This window comes from Podarcis gaigeae, assembly GCF_964106915.1.
Source record: "Podarcis gaigeae genome assembly, chromosome: 10".
Classification (NCBI taxonomy): domain Eukaryota; kingdom Metazoa; phylum Chordata; class Lepidosauria; order Squamata; family Lacertidae; genus Podarcis; species Podarcis gaigeae.
Window position 1 is genome coordinate 73,268,364 of NC_139686.1, and position 27,393 is coordinate 73,295,756.

The 27,393-nt window shown below is 43.1% G+C and overlaps 2 protein-coding genes and 1 long non-coding RNA gene across 4 annotated transcripts in view; 1 reads left to right on the forward strand and 2 right to left on the reverse strand.

Annotated features, from left to right (window-relative positions):
* GRM3 (glutamate metabotropic receptor 3) overlaps positions 1–17,414 on the forward strand; it is a 97,959-nt gene extending 80,545 nt beyond the window's left edge. Inside the window, exons 4-6 of the mRNA XM_083701427.1 lie at positions 8,632–9,698; positions 10,736–10,910; positions 16,910–17,414. Coding sequence (XP_083557553.1) covers positions 8,632–9,698; positions 10,736–10,910; positions 16,910–16,983 — 1,316 coding nt within the window. The 3' untranslated portion in view covers positions 16,984–17,414. The remainder of the gene's footprint in view (positions 1–8,631; positions 9,699–10,735; positions 10,911–16,909) is intronic.
* The window catches only part of LOC310826609, a 249,990-nt gene that overhangs the window by 109,772 nt on the left and 112,825 nt on the right, over positions 1–27,393 (reverse strand). The gene's annotated exons all lie outside the window — the stretch shown is intronic.
* Positions 19,003–27,393, reverse strand: part of ELAPOR2 (endosome-lysosome associated apoptosis and autophagy regulator family member 2) — an 89,008-nt gene continuing 80,617 nt past the window's right edge. Inside the window, exons 21-22 of one of the 2 annotated variants that reach the window (XR_014555826.1) lie at positions 25,783–27,096; positions 19,003–24,778 (exon numbers count right to left, since the gene is read on the reverse strand). Coding sequence is in view for 1 of the 2 variants with exons in the window: in XM_083701400.1 (XP_083557526.1) it covers positions 24,719–24,778; positions 25,783–25,948 (226 nt within the window). In the remaining variant the exon portion in view is untranslated. The remainder of the gene's footprint in view (positions 24,779–25,782; positions 27,097–27,393) is intronic. The other variant, XM_083701400.1, reaches the window with a different exon arrangement.

Genomic DNA, 27,393 nt, shown 5'->3' on the forward strand with positions numbered 1-27,393 from the left:
ATTTACAGTAGCACTCTTGCCTGTGAGCTAGTTTGCCATATAAAGAGAGGTTTCCCTCTCACCCTTGGAGCCTGAAATAGTACAGACCACAAGCCAACTATGATGACAAACTACCGTGTGGGGTCCTTCCCTCCTTCCAGGGGCATACCAAGGGGGGTGCTGTGGGTGCACTCCGCCCTGGGTGTCCCCACTGAGGGAGGTGACAAAATGGTGGGTGGCACTTACCGCGGGGCCTGCAGTGCGCCCGAGTCATGCATCTCTCCTGGGAGTGGTGCAGTGGCTTGAGTGCCCACAGCCTCCGCGCTGCCCCAAACGGGCTTGAGCACCCCTTGCCTCCCCCTCAGCTGTAGGGCGGCTGAGTGGGAGCAGGCAGGCAGACTCCAGAGGCCCCGGGGAGCGTCCGGCCTCTGCTTGCCCCGCCCCACAGGCAGCTGGCCCCAGGCACCCGATCAGCTTCCTCCTTCCTTCCTTCCTTCCTTCCTTCCTTCTGACCTGGAGCTTGTCATGTTGCCAGGGTGGCACAGGGAGTAAGGAGTTTCATGGCTCCCACAATGCTGGGAGTCACAAGGAAGCAACACCAACAGAGGATCAAGCGATGCCATTTAACTGAACTGCAGTTCTATTTTTTATGGGTGTCTTTGATAGCTGAACAATTATTCCAACTTTCAATTCATTGATCTAAAAGCAAGAAATCTCAGTGAATCACGGTTCCTAAAGCACAGTCTTTGTGTGCGTTCCCTGCTGCCCACTTTATTATTGCAATTACAAGCATCATTATGTCATCTTTTTGCTTCACTTTTTGTTTTGTATTGAGTGGAAAGATGATGAGATGCTACGGATGAAAAGAGTATCTCACACAGCATTTTATCTCCAGGGCACTTGGCCTAGGGCTGAACCCGACTGTGCTCTCAGCTGTATGTTGACAAATGCATATGGCTAAGAGAAAAGGAGACGAGGCAGAGAATTTTAATGAATTTTAGGCTAGTGTTCCTAATGTCCTTTTCAGAAGAACTTTGCAGGCTTTTTTCCACCTTCAGTCTCTCCATGGGTCGGTTCTCCTGCCTTTAAGCAAAGATATTATTATACATCCACAGTCCTCTTCTGTTCCTGAACTGATTCAGTGGAGCAAAGTATTGGGAAGGGAAATAATGTGTCGCAGTGGTCCCTGACCTCTCTTCAAGGGCAGAAGGATTTGCAAATGGGAAGGAGGGTGTGCAACGTACATGCTCTAGACAGATGTGTGCATCCCAAGCACCCCAAGATTGCCAGGTCTCAGAGGTTTACTTGCAGATTCAAGAGTTCAGCATCCCCCTCAGGGGCTCTGGGGGGAGGACTAAAAAGTCATAACTGGTGGCCACTGATAGCCCTGTTCTCCATGAATTTGTATGACCTGCTTTTAATGCCATCCAAATTGAACTAATTGCCATCATTGAACTCTGCTCTGGATGAAAAAGGGCTTCCTTTTATCTGTCCTGAACCTTCCAACAGTCACTTTCATCAGATAGTTTTATGAGAGAGGGAGAAAAACTGTTCTCCATCCACTTTCTCCATGCCAGACCTCCCCCCACCTCTCTCTCTCTTATTAAATTTTATTGAGTACAAAAAAGAAAAAATATACAAGTAACCAACTACAAAAAGATAAAGAAAAGTACATATAACCTTCTCTCAGGTCACCTCTTGTTCACATTTTCTCTGAACTATAAAAGTCCCCAAACCTGCAAACTTTCCTTGTATCGATTATTGGCATTATTGATACTGATATTCAAACTCCAAATCAACCAGCTGGAGCAAAGTAGAAAATAGTTCCTTAGCTGAGCAAACAGTTGCCAAGAATTAAGGAATTAGGAATTGTGATCAGCATCAGAACCAAGCTCACTCACAACTCCTTTCACATAGAAATCTAGGCATTATTTTCTAGCAACCTAATTGGGAAGTGAGGCTTTTTGGTTGTTTCTGTTATTAGCCTTCTGCGAGATCTTGTTGTTCTATTGCAAATTTCCTGATCAACTTTCTGCCCCTCCCTGCATTAGCACACCCCATTTACATATTTATCTCTCAGTGGATCTGAGGAAGAACTTGAGAACAGCAGCATCTATCAAGTGGCAAAGTGATGCTGCTGTGAAATAGGAAATTATTCCTTCAGAGCTGGTCTCCCCTCCCCCATGAAGTTCACAGGCTTACTAGGCAGACAAGCCGATATATCTTACGTCCCTGGCCTCTACAACTCGGGCTGTGTATCTATATTAAATGCAATGACAGATCAGTCTGCTTTGAAGAATAAGGTAGATCTCCCCACATCTTTTTATAATTAATATTTTTTTAAAAAAGAGTTTCGGTGATAGAAAATAAAGTGATGAAAGAAAAAAGTGCAAAAAATACATTAAGAAAGAGTATAGCATAGTACGTTAAATATAATCAGTTACATTTCCACACATTGTTATATAGATATATAAAAATATTATTGTCCTAATTCATCTATGATTATTAATAGCCTACAATATTCTGAACAAACTCATTCCAAATGTCAATATATTTGTCCAGAAAAAGTTTATAAGCAATCCGTTCCTCTGCTGCGAATGCTGTCCTGTCGTCAATTCACTGTTTGTCTTTATTCTTCCAGTTCATCAGAATCAGCTTCTTGGCCACAGTTAGGGTGTGTAGAATCCATTTTTGTTGCCTCATTGTCAGCTTCCATACAATATATTCAGAATAATATATTCCTCTGAAATTTTTAACTTTTTCCCCACAGTCATATTTAGTGAGTATGGGGCACTGTAAAAACATCTGTATCAAAGAGGCACTGTCCTTATTGCATCTCCAACAAAGAGCTACATTAGACAGTCTTTTTAAATACAAGTCCAATAAATCCTAAATATTATTTTATGTTGTATAAGTCCATCAATATTTAAGATCCATCAATAGGATTGCTATAGAAGCTAAAACTTTTTCCCACCGCATAGGTAGTATTGGAAGATCCAGTTCTTTGTTCCATTCATTTCTTAAAGTCTGCATGTCAGACTTATTTATTGATAATAAATATTTATGGAAAGTGATCACTAGTTTTTTAGTTTCAAAAAAATTATTCCGTTGCTCCAATATCTCTGGTGTCTCAGAAGCCGTAAAAGCTGCCAGGCCAAACATGACACTTAGAAGATGTTGTAGTTGCAGATATTGCAGATCTCCTCACATCTTGCTAAAATCACTTAGATGCCTCTACCTGGATTCTGCACAGACTCAAGTTAAGAGGAAGTGGAACCTGGGAGCAATTCTTTAGACCATGTTGAGCCACAATTATAGCCACGTCACACATGTTCACACATACAACAAAGATGTTTAAATTGAAATGTGTGAATGCAACAAAAGTGTATATCAGATAAACAGCCATCAAGGAATATAGGTGCCACTCTAGGGGACTGTGGGTGCTTGGGCACCCACAATAATATAATTATGGGGACCAGGCACCCACAGAGACAATGAGCAAAGCTGGCAGGCGGCTGTAGTGCTGCCTCCAATGATAATAATAATAATATTTTATTATTCATACCCCGTCCATCTGGCTGAGTTTCCCCAACCACTCTGGGCGGCTTCCAATCGAGTGTTAAAAACAGTACAGCATTAAATATTAAAAACTTCCCTAAACAGGGGTGCCTTCACATGTCTTTTAAAGATAAGATAGCTGCTTACCCTCTGTCTGGTTCCCTGTAACCTCACTTCTCGCAATGAGGGAACCGCCAGAACATTGCAGAAGGCGGCTGTGTTTTAGAAGGGGACAGGAAAAACAGAATTTAAAGGGTGGGAGGTTACATTTCTTCTTTTTCCTCCCTCTCTCACCCTATTACATTTGTGGGAGACAGTTGCAATTTTGGCTACCGGAGATAAAGAAGCAAGCTGCTCAGAGCAGACTAACTCTCCCATATCCTTCCAAGGCAGCTTGCAGTAAAAAGTGCCCCCTTCACCAAATCCAGCTCCAGTTCCCAACAGTGCAATTTCCTTTCCTTTCCTTTTAGTTACACGGCATAGATGCAGCACTATTCTCTGGTGCCATCTGCAGGCTCCCTCACTGTCTAGCAAGGGCAGCATTTTGAGCACACCTGTTTTCATTTCTACGAGTAGGAGGAGGAGAAGTACAAGCTGACTTCTGTTTATCACTTGCTGCCCCTGGGGATTTCTTTACCTGCATGGCATTACCTTCCTTCATTTGCTGGAAGCTACCCAGAGTAAGCTACCCAGAGTAACTGGGGCAAATCCAGTCAGATGGGCAGTATATAAATTATTTATTATTATTATTATTATTATTATTATTATTATTATTATTATTATTATTATTATTATTTTGTTTCCTATAAGAAAAGCCCTTCTAAAACAGACCAAACACCCATTTGGTCCTGTATTCTATTTCCAGTCATGGCCTACGAGTCTTTTTTGTGTTTCTCCCAAACAACTGTTATACCATCTCTGAACGTGATGTTTTCATTCAGTAATCGCTGCAGACAGCTGTTGACAGATCCATCCTTTATGAAATTTAAAAGCCATCTCTGCCATCTAAGCCAGATGTGAAGAGCTCCGGGATGGGATGCCCAGTGCGGCCCTCTCCACTTCACCTGCCTTGCTTGGCTCCCTCTATGGCTGCTTTTACCCAGCTAGAATGTAGCCTTGGCCTCTGATCATGCCACTTGCTTGGCTGGACAGAAATATTTATTTATTGGTGGGTGTTTTTCTTTTTGTAAATCTAACAAAGAATAAAATACCATTACGATGAAGGGGCTTTCTCAGGACAGTGGAGAGTGTGCTGTACACTGTGGGTATAGCGTTGGTAGCAATGCTCTGTGCAAATTGGGCAGTCAAGGAGGGTCAGTGAGGGGGAGGAGTGAGAAATGTCCATAGTTTCACCTGATGAGTGTTCGGGGTTTAGAGTAATGTCAAACAGTCTGCAATAACTGCGCCTGGCCTTATTTAGTGCTGCAGTCAAGCCACGTGCATGCAGGGGACAATTTAGGCATGATCTTTTGAGGGGAGTGGGCCTGAGAAGTGGACACAGCCCCACACAAAAGACACCATATGTGAACCTGGAATTTGCACATGCCAATTTGTGTGACTCACTTCATTAATGGCTATCTTTTCCCTTTTGGGCAAGGATGAAAGAGTATGGCTCACACCTGATTCCATCCTTTGAGTGGTGTCAGCTGCACTTGCTCCCGAGTTGTGAGTCTTTTTCCCAGCACACGAAGGATGTTACTGTGAAGGTAAAAGTCTGAACCAGCCTCATTCCTGAACCAGACTATGGATTTTCCTTTGAGCACAGTCAGAAGTGCTCAGTGAAGGCGGAGTACACCGTGAAGGCAGAGTGAAACAACACGTTTTGTCAGATCATCAAGTTCTGTGGGCTGAGCATTGCTAGCTGCTTTAACAAGGCTATAAATCAATCTTCACAGCAGAACTAGGTCCTGCTATGAAGTATGGCTCTCTAAACACATTTGCAGGCCCACGTTCCATCCACTTCACAGAACTGTGCATCAGAGGAACTTTTTAAGGATCACACAGTGGTTTTCCAAAAGGCACAGAGGTGGCGTGAGGCTGTGGGGGGGAGGGGGAATGGGCTTTTAATTTCCTTTGTAATTAGAATTTGATTGCTAGCATAAATTATCTTGCAATGCTTCCTTCCTTTTGTGGAAGTTATTTCCCACGGTGAATAACTTCAAATTAAATGACTCTTATCAACCCCAAGGCATCAGTGTTTAAAATCTCAGAGTAGGTTCCTTCAGTCTGGGAATTATAAATGAAACATAATTATGTTTCTTAAAAAAAAAAAAATCTATGTTGAGTTTTGATTCCTTTTCCCCCATTTTAATTATATTGTCATAATTCCTCCCCCCGACACACCAAAAATAAAAAAGTAAATGAAAATTGGAATGGCAGCCAATGGAAATGAGATACAAAATTAAGATTAACTTTTCTTCAGTTCAGATTGTTAGAGTCGCTGCGAATGGTACCCCTGACCTGACCCTTGTGCAGAATAGAAATGAATTTGCTCTCCAACGTTTCAAAGCTTTACTTGAAAATAGCTACATATAAACATTATAAAGATACACAGTTACAATTTATGCTTAAACAAGCAAGCAATGCAGTCCCATCTTCTTTTTTTAGTCCTTAATGCAGTTCAGTAAACTTTCCAGAGAGAGATAATAAACTTGTTCATCATAACAGAACATCCCTCCAACATTTCCTGCTGTCCTAAACCCTCAAACGGAAACATTCAACACCCAACCGTTCCTTAGCATGTTTACTATAGCTAAACTCCTAATGTAAACTTCTCTTTCTAGCTTTTCAAATACAATATATTCAAGCACAGCATTTTATGCACGTTAAGCATATATCTTTAACAGAGCCTGGGGTGCAGTGCCACAGAATTCCACCAGAGGGCTGGCGCTTCTCTCTGATTGGCTGCCAAGAGAGTTAGTCAGAAGGGGGTGGAGCCAGCACTTTGGGAGGGAGAATAAAAGGAGAGAGAAGACGATAGTCTAACTAAGGGAAAGAGCAGGAGGTGGAGTTGTAGAGTTGGTTCTGGTCCGTGTGTGGAACATCCACTCTGAGGAACTGAACATCCACAGCTAGAGAAAGGAGTCTCTGAGCTTAGATACAAAGACCAAGTGTAATATCTTGGGAGAGTATTCAGACAGGAAGAAAGGGAAGGCTGAGTTTGTCAGTCAGGAGGGCAGGGATCCTCTAGACAGAGAAGCTCCCAGACCAGTTAAGAGGGGCATGGGGATCCAAGGGATGGAAGTACCTCAGGAGTGGGAGTGAGGAAAGGTTGGGAAACTGACAGAAAGTCCCCCCTTGTCTAGGAGCCAAAGTGTTAAGCTGTAACACCTACACAACCACTAAGTGAAAGAACTGAAGTGAAATAACGGGAGAGAAGCTGAGCATCGGCCATCTAGGCTGGAAACCTGTAACATCGAACTGAAGAGTATTAACTGAAAATAAGCTGCTGAAGTTGAAAAGAAGCTCCATGTTTACTACCTTGTTTAGAAGCCTGAAACACCCACTAGATTTATTAAGTTAACTGTTCCCTGAAAGAACTTCATCTCCCGACAAATCATTTGTTTTACCAACTTTACTCCGTATAATAAATATTTCTTTATTTCTTCTGCCTGAATCTCCTACTATCAAAGTTTTACTTTCACACAAAACCGCAAAGTCTTCAAGAAGATAGGAGAAACATTGGCTGTGCAAGTAACGCTTGATGGATAATGCGTAAGGAAGTCTCTGAAAGTTCTAAAAACTCGGCAAGGATGATCTGTTTGTCAACAGTTGCTTAATCCAGATAGCAGGACTCAGTCTTGTGGCCAGACATCTTGCTGTAGAGAGAGGCTAAGGGACAATATATATTTTTAAGGTGTATCCCTCACAGATGTTAACAACATGTCTAAAAATGTTATCTGAAAATGTGACCAATTCCTCAAGACAATTTTGGCTGCAGCTTAGTGGCCAATGGGGGGAAGGTTGCTTCTGCCCATGACACCTGTGTTCTTCATGATCCATGCAAAATTCATTATTGAAAAACCTTGGATGTGTTTAGTGTGAGGGTATAAGCAGTGGCGTAGCGTGGGGGGTGCAGGGGGGCCCGGCCGCACCAGGCGCAACATCTGGGGTTAGGGCAAATCCACGGGTTAGGGGGCGCAAATTACTTCCCTTTCCCCGGGTGCTGACAACCCACGCTACGCCACTGGGTATAAGACAGAGAGAACAGCATACCTTCCCCAACTCAAAATTATGAGTTGAATGTGCAGAAAATGTAGCTTCTCAGGAAGCAACGGCGTAGCTGAGGCAACTGTTTCTGAATCATGCTGCATAAATGAGTAACAATTCTCCATTCTGCTGTAAAAGTAGACATAATTGGGATTATGAGGCACGAACACCTCTCCCATCCCTTCCTGCTGCCCCAGCTGCCACACCCATGGGGTCCTCCGCTGCCTCTTCCATTTCACCCCAAACTTAGTGGTTAGAGCAGCAATTATGACAGCCATGGAGAGGCCTCTTTGCAAGGTCTCCATTCCTCTCTAGTACTCCAGAAGAAGCATCCTGTGCCTGAAAGACCTTGGGAGCATCCTGTTTGCCATAGGTGAGAACTCTTAATTGGAATGTCAGGCACCTGGAACTACACATCCCCAGGGCTCCTTGCAGCCGTGATGCTGTTGTGAGTATATGGGGCTGTATCACAGATGCAAATAGTCATCAGACCTGTAACATCCAGGATGTCTGAAGGAAGCCTCAACCGTTTATTTTGAGGGCCATCCTATTTTGAGGCACAACACTTTGATGACTCTTTGTTGGAATATCTGAGTCTGTCTCATCAAGACAGCTAAGCTCATGCTATATGCTGTTAACCATAGCTAATTCTTCATATTCTGACATGGAATGGTAATAAAGGTAGAACCAAATTGTAAGTAAAAAATGAACAACACCATAACTCTGTACAAATGATTAGAAGATTAGTTTATGCAAAATTATTTCTTTGCTGGTTTTAGGTTTGTTGAAGCTCTGTTAACAAAAAATGAAATTGATTGTTTACACTGAAAAGAAGGGCAAATGCATAGACTAGAAACATTGTTTTCTCTCTCTTATTTCTGGCAGCTCCATTCAGTTCTTCCAAATCTGCAGACAACACTGTTAAATTTGATATTTACGGTGATGGGATAGGCCGATACAATGTCTTCAATTTCCAGCACAATGGTGGTAAATATGCCTACTTAAAGATCGGCCAGTGGGCAGAAACTTTGACCCTTGATGTTGACTCCATCCACTGGTCCACAGATGTTGTTCCAACCGCCCAGTGCAGTGACCCCTGCCAACCTAATGAGATGAAGAACATGCAGCCAGGAGATGTCTGCTGTTGGATTTGTATTCCCTGTGAACCTTTCGAGTACCTTGCTGACGAATTCACCTGCTCAGATTGTGGACTTGGGCAATGGCCCTCTACGGATCTCACCAGCTGTTATGACTTACCGGAAGATTACATCAAGTGGGAAGATGCCTGGGCCATAGGGCCTGTGACTATCGCATGCCTGGGCTTTGTTTGTACTTTCCTAGTTGTGGGGGTCTTCATAAAGCACAACAACACTCCCTTGGTCAAAGCTTCAAGCCGTGAGCTTTGCTACATCCTCCTCTTTGGAGTCTTCCTCTCCTACAGCATGACCTTCTTCTTTATTGCCAAGCCCTCGCCAGCCATTTGCACCTTGCGCCGTCTGGGCCTGGGCACATCGTTTGCCACGTGCTATGCTGCCCTCCTGACGAAAACGAACTGCATTGCCAGAATATTCAATGGGGTGAAGAACGGGGCTCAGAGGCCTAAATTCATCAGCCCACGTTCTCAGGTCCTCATTTGCCTGAGCCTTATCATGGTGCAGATTGTGGTGGTGTCCGTGTGGCTGATTTTGGAGGCCCCGGGCACTCGTCGATACACCATCCCTGAGAAAAGACAGACTGTCATATTGAAGTGCAATGTCAAGGATTCTAGTATGTTGATCTCCTTAATGTATGATGTGATCCTTGTAGTCTTATGCACTGTGTATGCCTTCAAAACAAGGAAGTGCCCAGAAAACTTCAATGAAGCCAAATTTATTGGTTTTACAATGTATACGACATGCATTATTTGGCTGGCCTTTCTGCCAATCTTTTATGTGACATCAAGTGACTACAGGGTAAGTTTTCCACCATCATTTTAGCCAGATCCAGTGCAATATTAAATATTCTGCTCAGATTAACCAATGAAAGTCTGCTGTTTTTATGTGTAGTGGATAGGGAGCAGTGTATCATGGAACAGGAGAATCTCAGCCACTGCTTCTTAGGCCAGAATACACAGGATGCTAATGCAGGATTGGGGCTTTGGGTTCAAGGAGAGGGGGGGTAACCTTTCTTCTCCCTTAACTATGGTCCAAATGAAAAATCACTCCACCACCGCAGTTTCCCTCCCAAGACAAACAGCAGCTTTGGGGGACAATTTTGTTGGGACTATGTTGGTGTAGGAAGAAAATGAAACCTGCAGTTCTGAACCTGATTGGGTTCCCTCACACTTGACATTTACACAACTTAAACACACTTAACATCACACAAAGTTTGGCACTTAGCATGAGAGTAAGGTCATTACATTTACACAAGTAAATGCAGGAATCTTTTTGCCTAATGTGGGGCTCAAACCCATGACCCTAAGATTAAGTGTCTCATGCTCTACCGAAAGAGCTGGATGTCATCTTTGTAGTGCTGGAGGGAAAGCATATATGAGATGGTACTGTAGTTGGAAGTATAAGCACTTGGGTGAAAATTTGGTCAATACTATTCAGCGGCAGCTTGGGTCTGAATATTAATGGCTCAAGGACAAACAATAGTAAAAGTCTGTTGCTTGCAGGAAAATTTCAAGCAGGGTGTGAAGGCATTTAACTATTGTTGGAGATTGTTCATGCTGGACTACATGAACTCTTGATCTGATTCACTGGGACATATTTTTGGTCTTCTGCTCCTATGTTCCAAAAGGAATTGAGATTGTCTTCCCGTATGTCTGGAGAATAGGGCTGCTCATCATGGTGGCAGCAGGAGTGCTGTTGTGTTCCCACCCTGCTTGTGAGTTTCCCATAGGCATCCCATTGGCCGCAGGGTTCGAGGGGCCTCTGGTCTGATATCGTGTTTGTATTGGGAATTCAGAATTCATTCCTGCTGACCCTTCTGGTTTTTCTCCATGCAGGTTCAGACCACAACCATGTGCATCTCCGTAAGTCTCAGCGGCTTTGTTGTCTTGGGGTGTCTGTTTGCCCCCAAAGTGCATATTGTCCTTTTCCAACCACAGAAGAATGTGGTCACGCACAGGCTGCATCTCAACAGGTTCAGCGTCAGCGGAACAGGAACCACTTATTCCCAAGGTAATTAAAGATCATGGCTGCTGCCTTCAGAGCCCCCCCCCCCAATTCTTGCTCTCCTAATTTCTCCATCACTTGGTGGGGTGGGGGGAGCAGGCAGAGACAAAAGTGGGCAGAGAAGCACGTGTGAATTCTTCCTTTGTGCAGGAGGCTAGTTGCCATGTGCAAGGGCATATAACATGCCCCCCCCCTTCAACAAAGTAAGACACTTTATTTGAGGACATTTTCCAGCCAGGCTGGACATGCCTGGAGGAACACATTTGGTCCCAGGGGGCTGCGATTTCCCGTCATGGTTTACGGTAATTGAATTTTGAAATAAACAGCGCCAAGGCGGGTGGGAAGTAGCAACTGAAACACCCAATATTGAAACAGGGGGGGGCTTGGATCTTTCAAATTTCAGCAGCACCCTGTGCAAGGCAAAAACTGCCCTGCCCGTCTTTCCCCTTCCGTTCTGCTCAATTCACTGCATCATATTGTGATGCCCTGCAGTGCCCCCTTTGCCCAGTACCCAGTCTGGAGGAACCTGTTGCGCTGCTCTAAATCCGCCTCTGGTTGAAAGCAAGCAATAAAAAACCAGCATTGGTTTTATTTTTATTTTTTAAAACCCCAAGTTCCAGAAATGGGACAGACGCAACTAGGTTCTTTTTTAAAGGCACTTATAAAGCAAGCAGCTCAGCAACCAGCTTGCTAAGAGCCGCAGAAGAGGCAGGAATCTAAGGGGAGCTGCTCAGGCATCAGCATGCAGGGTGGACAAGGCCCTTCACCTGCTGAATTTCTGCCTCCCACGCAGTTGTTAACAAACAACACCGGAGAAACAACTGGTATATGGATGTGAGAGAAAATAAGGATATTCCCTTTATATTTTCTTTCAACCCTTAAACATGCACACAAAACACATGCTCAAAGCCTGCATGATCCAGCTGATAAGAGTCCTGGATGCACAGTGCAAGAATTCATTGAGTTCCTTTGGACAAGCATCACCTTCAATTTATATCTATAAAAGCTAGGTGTGTGGGGTTTAATTGGTAGATCAGTCAACTGAACTAGTGGTAGTTTGAAAGAATAATTGATTTACTTAGTTGCAATACTTATTTCTCACTTTTTATCCCCGAGAGGCTTTAAAAGTGCCTTGCACAAGAAAAGCACGCTCTAGTTTAATAACATGTTGCTTCTAAGGTGCCTAGCAGCTCCCTGGGGCAACACTTCCCTCCCTCATCCTTGGTCTTCACCCTTCAGCTGCCATCTAGGAGCAGGGCCTTCTGAGGTGAGGGAGTGGATCTGAGCAGCTGAATGGTGCTCAGGCCATAAGGGGGACAAATCCTGCCTTGCCTGCAGTTGCCAAGGGACAACTCTCCCTGATGTCCTCTGAGGCAAGAGGTGAGCACCTGAACTCCCCCAGCCCAAGATGGGGGCAAATCTTCCTTTGACTGGGCTCTAATAAACTGAAAGCAACTGATTACTGGATTACTGATAAGAGGCATTACATAAGCCAGAGGATTTTGAAAGTGCTGAGACTTATTTGCTAAAAATCTCTAGCCACTGCAATTCTCAGGATTCCATACTTCAGATTTATGGTATTTTTGAAACTGTGGCCTACATTTATTATTTATTATTTTATTTATTGAATTTATATATATATATATATATATATATATATATATATATATATATATGCAGGTTTTGGTGTCCTCGGGTGTCTTCCCGTGTAAAAGTTGGGGTGTCTAGGCGACGTTTCGACGAGGTCTCACTCGTCATCTTCAGGCTGGTGCTTTCGGCTTCTTGTTACTGGAACAGAGCGGGATCTCAATGTTTGAGTTCCTATAAATACTGTAGAGGGGGTGTGGTGTCTAGCCTCCAATGTTCTGGGCAGAGAGGAAGTTCCCAGGCTAGTGTGCCTTTTCTTCTTTTGTTCCTTAATTACTTGAGAGATACCTTGAGTGATTTCTTGAGTGATATCCTGAGTACCACTTAGGTGGGTCATTAGGTGTGGATTAGTTGCTAAAGTCTTTGTGTCTTGACCTCTTGAACTTTGTGAAGAGTTTTCCTGAGAAGATGGCTGTATTGCACTTAGTTGTGCTTTGGCTTGGCTTCGTGTATAGGGGCGAGCTGTGGTTTTGTGGCTTGTGTCAGCCAGATCTGTGTAGGGATTGCAGGGGGGTGCAGCATCCGGAGGTGCCACCATGGATTGGCTACTGGATGGTGTCAGTAATTCATCTGTGGAGAGGGTCTGGGTTTGGGTCTGGTGTGGTTGATTGGTGTTGGCGTTCTGTGTGCCTCTGGATCTGGTGTCAGTTTTTGTGGGGAGGGCTAATTTCCAGATGTCTGGCAAGCGGGATGTGTCGTCACGCTTGTTCATGTTGTGAGGGTGTTTCTCTATCTCGATGGCTTCCATGATTATTCTCTTGTGGTGATGTTCCGTGTTAAAGAGCAATTTGGAATCTGCAAAATTAATTTCGTGTCCTGTTTCTTTCATGTGTTGGAAAAGAGAGGAAGTTTTTTCTTCTTTTTTGACGGCATTCTTGTGTTCTGCGATACGTGCATTTATTCGTCTGTTTGTTTGTCCAATGTACGTGGCTGGGCAGACTTTGCAGGGTATTTCATAGATCCCTTGGTTTTCCAACTGGATTTTATCCTTGGGGTTTCTGAGGATATTGGCTATTTTTTGGTTGGTGCAAAAGGCTGTTTTGATATTGTGTTTATGGAGGATTTTGCTAATTTTATCTGTAGTGCCCTTGATATAAGGAAGGAGGGCCATGCCATTGTTTTCTTCTGTGTCTTGGTTTTTGGGGGGTGTTTCCTTTTGGATTAGCTTCGTAATCCTGTTTTGCTGGTATCCATTGGCAATTAACACATTTGAGAGATTCTGTAACTCAGTTGTCAAGTGGTCTTTGTCAGCCAGGCGTTTGGTTCTGGAGTTTGGTTCCAAATTGCTCTTTAACACGGAACATCACCACAAGAGAATAATCATGGAAGCCATCGAGATAGAGAAACACCCTCACAACATGAACAAGCGTGACGACACATCCCGCTTGCCAGACATCTGGAAATTAGCCCTCCCCACAAAAACTGATACCAGATCCAGAGGCACACAGAACGCCAACACCAATCAACCACACCAGACCCAAACCCAGACCCTCTCCACAGATGAATTACTGACACCATCCAGTAGCCAATCCATGGTGGCACCTCCGGATGCTGCACCCCCCTGCAATCCCTACACAGATCTGGCTGACACAAGCCACAAAACCACAGCTCGCCCCTATACACGAAGCCAAGCCAAAGCACAACTAAGTGCAATACAGCCATCTTCTCAGGAAAACTCTTCACAAAGTTCAAGAGGTCAAGACACAAAGACTTTAGCAACTAATCCACACCTAATGACCCACCTAAGTGGTACTCAGGATATCACTCAAGAAATCACTCAAGGTATCTCTCAAGTAATTAAGGAACAAAAGAAGAAAAGGCACACTAGCCTGGGAACTTCCTCTCTGCCCAGAACATTGGAGGCTAGACACCACACCCCCTCTACAGTATTTATAGGAACTCAAACATTGAGATCCCGCTCTGTTCCAGTAACAAGAAGCCGAAAGCACCAGCCTGAAGATGACGAGTGAGACCTCGTCGAAACGTCGCCTAGACACCCCAACTTTTACACGGGAAGACACCCGAGGACACCAAAACCTGCATTCCTGTACCCGTGAAAATCTACGAAAGCAAATATATATATATATATATATATATATAAAATATTTATTGATATTTTTTAGATACAATGCAACAGAAATTAAACAATGTAACATATATCTTAACATAGTTTCATAACTTCTTTGGACTCCCTCACGTCTCCCGCTCCCACTTTCTTCATTATAAAATTTTACCAGCAATTTATTACCTTGTTTACATTCTTATATCCCAAAAATTTAAATATGATCTAATGATTCTCCAAAACTTTATATTTTCCTAAATCTCTTATCTTCCTAATTCCATCTAATTTAGTGGTGCCAAATTATTTATGATCTAGCATCCTTCTTAACATTCAACCAAATTACAATGTTTTTGTAAATAAATCTTAAATTTCTTCCAGTCTTCTTCAATCCTCTCCTCTCCCAGGTCTCAGATTCTGCCAGTCATCTCAGCCAGTTCCATATAGTCTATCAGTTGCATCTGCCATTCTTCCAGTGTGGGTAAATCTTGGGTTTTCCAATGCTTGGCGACGAGTATCCTTGCTGCCGTTGTTGCATACAGGAAAAAAGTTCGGTCCTTCTTTAACATCCTCTGGCCGACAATACCCAGAAGGAAGGCCTCTGGTTTCTTAGGGAAGGTATACTTAAATACCTTTTTCAGCTCATTATATATCATTTCCCAAAAAGCCTTCACTCTAGGGCACGTCCACCAGAGGTAAAAGAATGTTCCTTCATTTCCTTTACATTTCCAGCATTTGTTATCAGACAAGTGGTATATTTTTGCAAGTTTAACTGGGGTCATGTACCATCTATATATCATTTTCATAACATTTTCTTTCAAAGCATTACATGCAGTAAAGTTCAACCCAGTGGTCCACAGCCTTTCCCAGTCCTCAAACATGATATTATACCCAATGTCCTGTGCCCACTTTATCATAGCCGATTTGACCGTTTCATCTTGTGTATTCCATTTTAACAGCAAGTTATACATTCTTGAAAGTACCTTAGTCTTAGGCTCCAGCAATTCCGTTTCCAACTTCGATTTCTCCACCTGGAACCCTAGCTTTTTATCACTTTTAAAAACCTCTTTAATCTGAGCGTAATGTAGCCAGTCTCGCACTTTATCTTTCATTTTCTCCAAACTCTGCAATTTCCAATTGTCTCCATCTTTTTCTAATATTTCCCAATATTTTGGCCATTTGGCCTCCATATTGAGTCTTTTTCGGGCCTTAGCTTCCAAAGGTGAAAGCCACCTTGGAGTTTTATTTTCCAATAGGTCTTTATATTTTGCCCAGACATTAAACACTGCTTTTCTGACAATATGATTTTTGAAAGTCTTGTGAACCTTAACCTTGTCATACCATAAATATGCATGCCACCCAAAAGCATTGTTAAAACCTTCCAAGTCCAGTACATCAGTGTCTTCGAGAAGTAGCCAGTCTTTTAGCCAGCAGAAAGCTGCTGATTCATAGTACAACCTTAAGTCTGGCAGGGCAAAGCCCCCTCTTTCTTTAGCATCTGTTAATATCTTAAACTTGATTCTGGGCTTTTTGCCCTGCCAGACAAATTTAGAGATATCTCTCTGCCACTTCCGGAAGCACTCTGTTTTGTCCACAATCTGTAGTGTTTGAAACAAAAACAGCATTTTTGGCAATACATTCATCTTGACAGCAGCAATTCGGCCTAACAAGGAAAGTTTCAATTTTGTCCAACTGTCTAGGTCTCTCTTAATTTCTGTCCAGCATTTCTCATAATTGTCCTTAAATAGACTCAGATTTTTTACTGATATGTTCACCCCTAGGTATTTTACTTTTTTAACCACATTTAGTTCTGTCTCTTTCTGAAACCGTTCTGACTCTATATCTGTCAAGTTTTTTCCTAATACCTTAGTTTTTTGCTTGTTTAACTTAAATCCCGCCACCTGACCAAAATCTTGAATCAATTGTAGTACTCTTTTCGTACTAGATTCTGGCTCCTGCAAGGTCAAAACTAAGTCATCTGCAAAAGCTTTAAGTTTATTTATTGAATTTATATACTGCCCTATACCCGAAGGTCTCAGGGCGGTTCACAGAACAAAATAAGAATATAAAACCACAAAATATATAATCAAAATGAAAGCAACAACCCAATAACCCCCCCCAAAAAACCCCACATTTTAAATAGGATGCCCTACTATTATGCAGTCCTAATGGCTGTTTCTGTATTATCATCTGTCTGGTGTTAAGGCATTTAATTCTCCGCTTCATCATTTCAAGACCAAGTGCTATTTGCACTTGTATTAAAAACTCTCTCTAGCTCCTGGCAATGTTTCTCTTTCAGCCTCTGCTAATGTGTATGTGCCAACCGTCTGCAATGGAAGAGAAGTTGTGGATTCCACCACCTCATCTCTGTGATCATACAGCTGGCACTGGCATTCCTGGACAGCTGGGAAGAATTGCACATTTCTTGTGGACTCTGGAAAAAGAACAATTTTTTTAAAAAAAAAAGACTAGCTTTTTTTTCTAGAAACAGTGTAATAAATTATTTTTGAGGACTGTACAGTATATAGTGATGTTCTTTTTAGAACAAATTTAGAGCCTTCTGTGATTAACTGTTCTAAGGGATGTTGCTGTGCCACCATGTTGATTCCGCAGTGAGCAGAAGGTCGGCTGCCATGTTTGGTGGATTCTTTCTAATGAGACTTTTTGTAATTCCTTGTTGTAATTTACTTAGACCGCATTTCTATGTTGTATATTATGGTTACATTCTGTGCAACAAATGGTTTTCACAGCTGTATTAATTAATGTAAAGTTGTCAGTAATAAAACCTGAGAAGCTTTTCAGCATAATTGCCCTTTTCCCCGCTAAGAGGTTACTAAATTTCTTCCCCAGCAGGTGTAATGATAAATCTGCCTTAACAGAGCAGTTATTTTATACTGGTTTTATTTATTATTTTATTTCAGAATTTATAAATTACTCTACATTCAGAGGATAACCATTTTACTAACCTGGGTGATCCTAACCAGGTTACAAAGCTCTTTCTGGATTCTTCGGGTCTGGTCTACATATTATCAAGGCTGGCCTTTATTGTAAGGGTGAGGTATCCCATTTCAGGTGACAGTTTTGAGGGTTGCAAATGTCAATCATTTATTTTTAACCACTAGGACAGGTGCTGAGATTAAAGGACCCCTTCATTTGGCTCTTTCAATCTTTTGGCACCAAAATATCTTGCGCCATCATATCTGCAGGTTATGGTCACCAGGGAGAAACCTCTGTGGAGCAGACTTCATAGGGGAGTCAGCCTGCTGCAGCCAGAGTTCCTTGCTCTGCATGCTTGCACCATGAGACTGACTACACACCCAAAAATGGGGGCATATAATTCACAAAGCTTAGAGGTAAATGGCAACTGCTTTAAATCTGAGCAAATAAAAGAGGCCGTCGACAGTGATAGACTAGTCCTGTTCTTATGGTAAGGCAACACTACCTTGCTAGTTAACTTGACAAATTTAAATTTTGTGCACCTGACGGTTTCCACTGAAACATGTTGAGCAATTTCCTATTTTATTGCTGTTTCCCTATATTTGCTAGTACCATATTGAGGCTTCCTTGGCAGATTAAAGGAGTAAAATATTGGGGTTCTGCCCAAGATTAATCACACTCAAGTAGATCCAGTGATTTCAGTGGATTAACTGCATGTATAACTTACTTGGATTTCACCCATAATTAAATATTGTAGCATCCAGTCTGTTACTTGAGATCTACCAGGGAAGTCCTTCTCATTGTGTGATTACCAAGCAAGGCTCAGCCTTTTAGAACTCATAATAGGGCCTTCTTGGTGATGGCATCCCGGATGTGAAACATTATTATCCTGGAGGTTAGATCAGCATCAACACTGTGCAGTTTTGGGTGGCAAGTGGAAACATTTCAATTTTCATCAGACCTTTTGAGTAAACAGATTTGGCCCATGTGACAGTGGTGTATGCTGAGTTTTATACAGTGATTCATTTGCTCTGTAATTTTGTATCTGATTTTAACTTCATGTATGTTGTATGTTGTGGCCCATCCTGAGATTGTTTAACAATGAAGGGTGGAGTATAAATTTTTAAAAACAAACAAACAATGTTGTCTTATCTGCAAGAAACTCTTGTGTTGGGGCAGCCTGTACCTCCAATGCATTATTATTATTATTATTATTATTATTATTATTATTATTATTAGAGAGAGGCATCAATGAGCAAAAACATTTTGTAGAGTAAGATAAGTAAAAGACCGGTCCCTGCCCTGATGACTTTGCAATTTACAGCTGACTATTAGTCTCTCTCTCCCAGGCTGGGAGCGCGGGACACACAAATGTAATGGGGGATGGAAATTGGTCCTCTATGTACAGATTTGACTGGTGAGTGTGATATGAAGAATTACTCAATGTCAGTTAAATTAGCTGAATAAATGTAGACATTTATTAGTTAAAATAAAGAGTTTTAACAACCCCCATCTCCAAAAAAGAAAAAGAAATGAAAACAACAGCAGCAATTTAATAACCAATATGGCTACACATGATACAAGAGAGATTCCAGTCACACAATCAAAATTCAATTGGGAAAGTCTCAGACTCAGATTTTTTGAGAAACTTTAAAGTAGCTTCCATGAACCACTCTAGAGTTATGAAAAGTTATGTTATAACCATGCTTCCAAAATGTGCCATTTCATGCTGAAACTTTCACCAGCCTTTCTGCCCTAGACAATGGGCAGCCCCAAGGCTAAACCGTTTTTCTCCACCAAGTATTTCATCTCTGGTCCCTGATGCTGCCCTTGATGACATCATTCTCAGACACCATCCCACAGAAAAGGCAGGCAAGGGCTTATGTAATACATAGCTTGAAGACAAAAAGAGGCTCTGACAGAGGCCCTTTTCAGGCATTCCATATGAACATCCATGCAGGTGTGGGCTAACCTTGACCCCTAGATGCCTACATCATGCACCACAGCCATCATGGAAGTGACATCAGCCTGGAAGTATGGAGTCACATGGGGCTCCCTCCATGGGATGCAAAACTTTTCAGTTAAGGTTCAAGTCTCCATGGAGAGAGACCTTTCCACATGCAGGGCTGCCTCCAGAGGGACACTGATTGTCTGGGCATGGCTGGCGCTCCAAGTGGCATCTAGAGGCTGAGGCTAGTCTGTCTGCGCAGGAGGGACCCTCCAGAGGTTCATCATGAAGACGGCGGCTAGGAGTCTCCAGCTTCTCACTCCAAATTTGTACTGTTTTAATAGGTTCTATGTTCTCCACATTGTTGGACACTACCCTGATATTTTATGAGACAGCAGTACAGAAATACTTTTATGAATAAATAAACAAACAAACAAATAGAAATAAATTCTGTTCTGCATAATCAGAACAGAGTTTTATCCATGCTTTCCGTGCTGTTCATGTGGGACTAGTGAGGTCTTCCTCTCAGCTCTGAATACCAGCCAATAATCAGGACTCCTTGCTCCTGGCCCTTCCACTCTTGATCAGTTCAAAATGTTGGAAATGTGTTCTTGTCCAGGGAACTATGGGCATCCTCCCCCAGGTTCAATAAATGCATAACAGCAGAGACAGCAACCCCAATCAGACACAGAGAAGCACTATTAACATGTTAATAACATGTTAATCTTTGAAGGATGAAATTGGGTGTCCCAAATTTGAAAGGAAACTGATGCGAGCCTCAGTTGACATAGAGGGGTGTGTTATCTGCAAGGTTTAATGGAAAAAATAATCATTTGACAAATCTTGAGTGGTGGCAGTAATAAACATGAAGGTGCTTTGGAAATGAACAGTGAAATGGTGTATGATGGAAACTAGTGGTATTTCCCCCAATCCCCTTGTATCTCAGCAGTGATAAGCAGTGATAAGGCATTGCAGGCAACAGGTTTGCCCAGGGAGGCTATTAAGAAAGCAAAGGTCTTCACTTTGGGGGAAACTAGAAATAACCATACCTTATTCTTTAGGGAAAGAGAGAAAAGGAAGACAAATTTACTTATTTATTAAAAATCTATGTGTATCCTGCCACACTGAGTAACTTCCACCATTTTATAAGATCGCAATAAAATATAAAGTGATATTTAAAATTAATACAATTAAAACAGCGTCAGCAGCACACCCACCCACAACAAAATTGAAGAGTCAACTCAACTTGAGCTGGTAAAATATAGTTAAGATCTTCTCTGGGTTGGAACAAACAAGTCTCCATCGGAAATCTAAATATCAACAGAGAAAAGTGCCAGAATAGGCCCCCAGGCCAGGATGTCCAATAGCCCTTGGGATCCTGACCCAGAGCATCAACCAAAGATGTGAATAAGTAGGCAGGATCTTGTGTGAGAAAATGACCTTGTCAACATCCTAGTCCCAAACTATTTTGGACTTTTATTGACCAGCACTTTGGATTGGTCTCAGAAACAGGAGTTTTGCTTTTCTGGATACTGAGACTTTGGGAGGCAAATAACTTCTAATTCTGATTTACCTCTACCCAGTATACGTTGACTGACACCTGGCTCCAGTATCCAGCTGGAGCTCCCTTGCCTCCCAACACTCCCTGATCCAGTTCAACGAAGGGCAGTTTTTACACTTTGGAGTTTCATACCTGTGCTATGTGCTAAGAGAGGTCTAAACCATATTTGTCCATTATAAGTAGGTGGTATACATTAGCTCAAATAACAAAAGAGAACTTTATGAGACAAACAGCTATTATAAAAGTTTAAGAACAGATAACTTGACAAAGCAATGGGAGCAATGTATAATGTTTCAAGTGTGAACATCTGACTGAGGTGAAATTAGTTTGGTTTTTATTCAGGTGGACTGGGCATATGGTGGGTACCAAATTTTGCCCTCCAAAAATTAAAGTTACTTGTAGAACTTCCTGGCTAGGCAGAATTCAGTGCCCTTTAGCAAAGAGGTGATATATGCCAACAGCAAACTAAAGTGCAGAGTTACAACACAAGCCAAAAACAAGACGGCAGACAACTCCCTGTTGGTGCACAGGTTGCATTCCAGGTCAATGCATGAAATCACATGTCATCAAACACCAATTTAAAAAGCCTGCAAACACCCTGTTCTGGCCCTGCCTCTGCTCCACCCCATTTCAACCTTTCAGTGATGTTTCAGTGATGTCTTTATGACTTTGGGGAGTCATTTTTGGGTTCAGCGCTGTGCGCATGTGCACGGTTGTGCACATATTGGATGCGCCTAAACCGGGAATTGCCTGGTTTAGAAACAAGAGGGAGTTATTAGCATGCTTTGAGAAACCCCAAGATTTTCAGAAGTAGGGAAAGAGGGCTGTGTGCCTGTTGAGCCTGTTGGGTGAGAAATGAAAACTTGGAGGGAAGGGGAATGGAATGGAATGGCTGGCTGGTACACTAAATAGGAGCACTCCATTTTGTTTTCTTAGCTTCTAAAAAGCAAAAAAGGAAACTTCAGTGCATAGCAGGCACAGCTCTCAATCACAGCCGATGACATCAATTAGTCCGGTGCATCCAGGGCTGGCCTTAGGGGTCCCTCATTGGATCTACCTGAATGAAACGGGATGTGCAAAGCTGGAAGTCAAAGAAAGAAGCACAACGTTGTTGTGCGCAGAGGTCTTTTTGTCGGTCTCAGATGGGGCTGATGAGAGTTGTGGTCCAGAACTTTGTTCTGGGGATTCCGACAAATTCTCCACCTTGCCTGCCTCCGAGATGGCCCAATTAGATGGTACACTTTAACCATGGACGACACTATAAAATGGCTTTATTACACATGGCCTTAGTATCAGACAGGTATACCACTACAATGCTGTTGCAATAAATACCAAACATGGGGGATGTTTTGGAAAATAATGGCCATGGGGCAGAACACACTGCCTACAGAAGATTGCCAGATCTTTCCCAAATACCTACACAGAAATCCATGGCTTAGAGAAAACAGAAGTGAGAAAGTACCATGCGTGCAGTTATTTCTACCTCTTAATCAATCCCTGAAGAAGAGGGAAGAGCAGCTCTACTTGAGGACTACAGATAAGAGAAAAATGTAAATAATCTCCATAAAGAATTTCCACAAGCTGGTTCATGTGGGGCAGGGAGGGTCCATAGCTGTGCACAGAGCACATGAAATGTACACAGACGGTTCCATTCTCAATCCCCCTTATCTGAGATGGGGCTGGGAAAGATCTCAGGCCAAGGACCCTTGGTGAACTACAGGCAGAGCAATAAAACTTGCTGGGCTAAAGGAAACTGAGGTCCCATATGAGGAAACAAAATCAGGAAGCCACATATTTTCATGTGGTCAAACTAGACTCCACTCAATGCATCCAGAGCCATGGCAAGAGTCACTCAGCTACGGATACAGTTGCAGTGACTCAGAATGATTTCCGTGGTCAAAGTCACAATCTTTTCAGCTGATGAAGCCATGGTCACCACTGATAGATTACTGCTGCTGTATCTGCAGATGGGCCATCTCCCGCTACCCTGTTGAAGGTGCCCCTGGGCATTCCGCACTTGACGCTCAAGTAATCAGGGGAGTCCTCTGGGGCAATTCACCTGTAAGTCAGTGGGGTGGGGCAGAGGGAGGTTTGAAAGGGGGCACAATCCAGGAGTTGACTCTTCCTTCACCTGCTTCAGATTAGTCTGCAGACTTTGAATTTGCAATACAAGCTCCAGTGTAAGAAGTTCTGTTTTGGTGAATGCATTAGGACCCGACTGCAGTGCTTCCCAGTCATTAGAACGGGGCTACTTCAGACATTACTTTTCATTTCAAAAAGGTCAAGTCTCACACCTAAGAAAACCTAACAAAAAGAGGCAGAGAAGTCACAGGAACACCAGAGCGTATCAATGTCTCTCTTTTGAGGCCCAAACATGTCAAATTTGGATCAAGTATTTCCAGGTTGAGGAATTTTCCAGGTTGAGGAATGACTTACAGAAGCACTCATGCATTGCCCCGGTGCAGTGTGCAAAGTGGCTGACCTCTTCGGGATCCCTTCTCCTTTTTAGTTTCTGAACATTAAGGGTCATTAAGGGTCATTTCTTAAATGCCAAAAGCTATATGGTTGCTGCGTGACCTGAAACTTGATCAAAGCTGCCCCTTGCATCCAGCCCACATGCTTGAAACAATCTTGACCATGTCATTGCACCATTTGGAATGGGAAGAATTGCTCCATCCCAAAAGGGCTTGCCATGGTGAGTAACATCCACCTGATGACCCTTCCAAGCTAGACGTCTTAAGTCTCGCCATGTTCCTCAGCTAGCAAAGTGACCTTCAAGTGAAGCTGTAATCCTAAACAACATCCTTACACAGGAGAAAACTCCACATCTGAGTAAACGTACACAGGATTGTACTGCTAGCCTTTCAGAGGCCTTCCATTTTAATGATGTCTTTTCACCTCCAGAAGTTGATTCTGCAGGAGCAGAAGTTGAATTCTTAATGTTAGGCAAAACACTACAGATTTACATTACCAGCACTCTCCTTTCTGAGGAGTAGAAAGAAGCCTGTCTGCAGGTCTTCTATTTCAAGTAGTGACTAGCGGTGTGATTTCAAGGGAAAGCCAGGATCCTGCCACCTCCACACCTCTGCAGATACCTGTAGTGACTAAGGAATCATCTCTATTCTTTCTAAAAGCCAGTCTCTGTTTCGGCTAAGTGACAAAAGTGATTGGGACTAAAAGGGGATACAAATAATGAAGCATGTGCCATGCCATGTAAACTTCATGTCAGGATATGACCTCTTTCTCAGGCAGTACAAGGTGAAGCAACCCACCTCACAGGGGCAGAGAACATTAAAGGGCCACAAACCATCTTGTCTTTCTTAATATATTGTTACTACTCTGGGAGGTGCCATTTTGGATTTTCTGCAGCAAGCACCCAAACATCTTGGGCTGCCACTGCCCATGTTTCCTCTGTCCCTGAGCGGACCTTCATTCCCAGCTCATGAGCTCATCTGCTTGACTTTCCTTTTTGGCAAGTAAGTGACTCAGTCTCACAATAAGGCAACAGTCTCTCGTGTTCTTCCCTGCTAGTTTCTTCATGTTGGACTGTGCAAGATTTCCCACAGGAAACCACCCTTCAGACACAAACCAGGACATGTTAGAAATGTGCCCCTGTGTAAGTCAAGATCAGGTTTGCTGGTTCAAAGGCAGAGTTAAAGTCTTCATATATTTTGAGATCTTGAGGATTTCAGCTGAACAGATTCAAAGCGGTCTTCCTTTTCCTGCATAGCAAAGAGATAAGTGCTTATATTATAGAAACAGATATAGATACGATGCACAGATCCCATTCACACAGAGGGCTCCCGATCATCTCCCATAAGGATGTGATCTGTTCAGCAGCATTACAGTCCCAGATGCACCCAGGCTACTCATTGGGCCCATTCCAAAGACAAGTTACCTAAGGCTCAGTTTTGCCAAACACATATATCCACTGAATAGAATAGAATAGAATAGAATAGAATAGAATAGAATAGAATAGAATAGAATAGAATAGAATAGAATAGAATGTTTAACTAAGAAATTGTTTCAGGCCAGGGACTAAGAATTTCTTAACAGTTTGGAGTATGAGGCTATTTTAAACTGTAAACAAAACATGTGGACACCCATGTTGCAAAGATATGCATCATGCACACAAACTCATTTCGGACCCAGGACTGGCTGTCACTCACTGCCTAGTATACTTTAAGTGGCAAAACCAAGGTTTGCCATTATGTAACGTGTGAAAAACCCCAAAGCAACATGCATTTGCAGACTGAAAATCCATGTGGGCTAGTTAATATATTCATGGTTTGCTTGCTTGTTTTTTTAAAGTCAACATCATCCAGGAAACAGAGCTGGACTTGAATCTCAAAATCTCACTTCTCAAACCAACATATCGGAAGCCTTGAGAAAATCAATATATATGCTCTTTGAAGCAAAGCTTTTATTCATTTGATTATTTGGCCTCACAACCTTCATAGAAAAACCATTCTATTTTGAAAGCTTTTACTGTCTAAAATTTTTGTGGTTTTCTGCTAGCCACCTTCAGATTTTGGTGAGGCTGGGATGCAAGTACTTCAGATAAATGGACATTCTTATCTCCCATCCGTTCTATGGGAATAGCAGGGGGTATCCAGCTGTGCTGCTTTGTTCCCAGAACCAGTAAAAAATGGCATATCAACCTGCACACTTAAAAAATAGCCTGAAAACAATATATAGCTGCAAATTACTGACAGCAGCTGCTCACCTTGGTTGCCAATGATTTGAGTTTTCCTAGTAATGACTGTTTGTTTGAATATACTATTTCTTCCTCGTTATCTTCCCCTTCCATGATCGCGCAGCTGTCAGCAGCAGGAAGCTCACATTCTTTTGAATTTGCTGTCATCACCAGTTTAGAATATTTATACTCCAACCTAAAGGGTATAAATGGAGACAGTGGCATTTTTGTCCTATCATCTTCCAACACATCAAACCTTGTGACAAAACCTCACTATAAGAATTCATGGCGGATTTTAGTATTGCAGATTTGTCAGAACTAAAGTAGCCTTTTCCCAGCTTGATGCCATCCAACAGTTTTGGATTCCCACCAGCTCCAAAGAGCAAAGTACCAGGTGGAACTCAAGTCGTAGATCATTCTCAGATTTCAAAGAGAGTCGACATGATGTGGCCCACAGAAGAGACCAGCAGGGCTTAAAGGGACAGTGCTTGGCTGTGGGTGCAGCTGGCCCTTGTGGGGGAGGCATCAGAGAACATCTTTCTGAGCAGTTCAGCTTCCCGAGGGTCTGGACCAGCCCCAGCCATCCATGCTCCTGGACAGCAATGGCTATCCAGGGCAGCCCGTTCCATTTGGGGGGTGGAGGATTCCCCCAGAGCAACAAGAGTCTTCCTGGCTCTGCAGTGTTTCCACTTGGTTCCTTGACTTTGACCTCCAGAAGCATCTCCTGCCATTGTCCCCGCCCCCGAGCTGCCTATGGTTCTGCATGACACCACAGCAGCCTTCTGCTTCCAGGACACGGTGCTTTGGATCTCCCAAAACCTCTAGACCCAACTTCTTTGGGCCTCATTACGTATTCCTATGGCCACAAAGCTAAATTTTCTGCACATCTTTTTCCTGGCTCCAACTGCCATAGCCTTTGCCTGGCACATGAAGATGCATAACAAAGGCGCCAGGCGAGGCTCCCTGTGGGGAGCATTCCACAAAGGGGAAGCCACCACAGAAAAGGCCTGTTCTTGCGTTGCCACCCTCCAGACCTCCCATGGAGGGGTCACACAAAGAAGGGCCTCAGAAGACAATTGCAGGGTCAGGGTTAGTTCGGATGGCGAGAGCTGGTCCTTGAGGTACTGGGATCCTGAACTGCATAAGGCTTTATAGGTCAAGACCAGCACTCTGAATTGGGCCTGGAAACTACTTGGCAGCCCGTGCAGATGGGCCAAGATTGGTGTTGTATACTCAAGCGGTCTTGCCTCAGCGAATACCCTGGCCACTGAACTCTGTGGAAGCTGATGTTTCCAAGTCATCTTCAGAGGCAGCCCCACATATATCACATTGCGGTAATCTAACCTAGAGGTTAAAGGTAAAGGTAAAGGTACCCCTGCCCGTTTGGGCCAGTCTTGCCAGACTCTAGGGTTGTGCGCTCATCTCACTCTAGAGGCCGGGAGCCAGTGCTGTCCACAGACACTTCCGGGTCACGTGGCCAGCGTGACAAGCTGCATCTGGTGAGCCAGCACAGCACACGGAACGCCGTTTACCTTCCCGCTGGTAAGCGGTCCCTATTTATCTACTTGCACCCGGAGGTGCTTTCGAACTGCTAGGTTGGCAGGTGCTGGGACCGAAATATGGGAGCGCATCCCCGGCGTG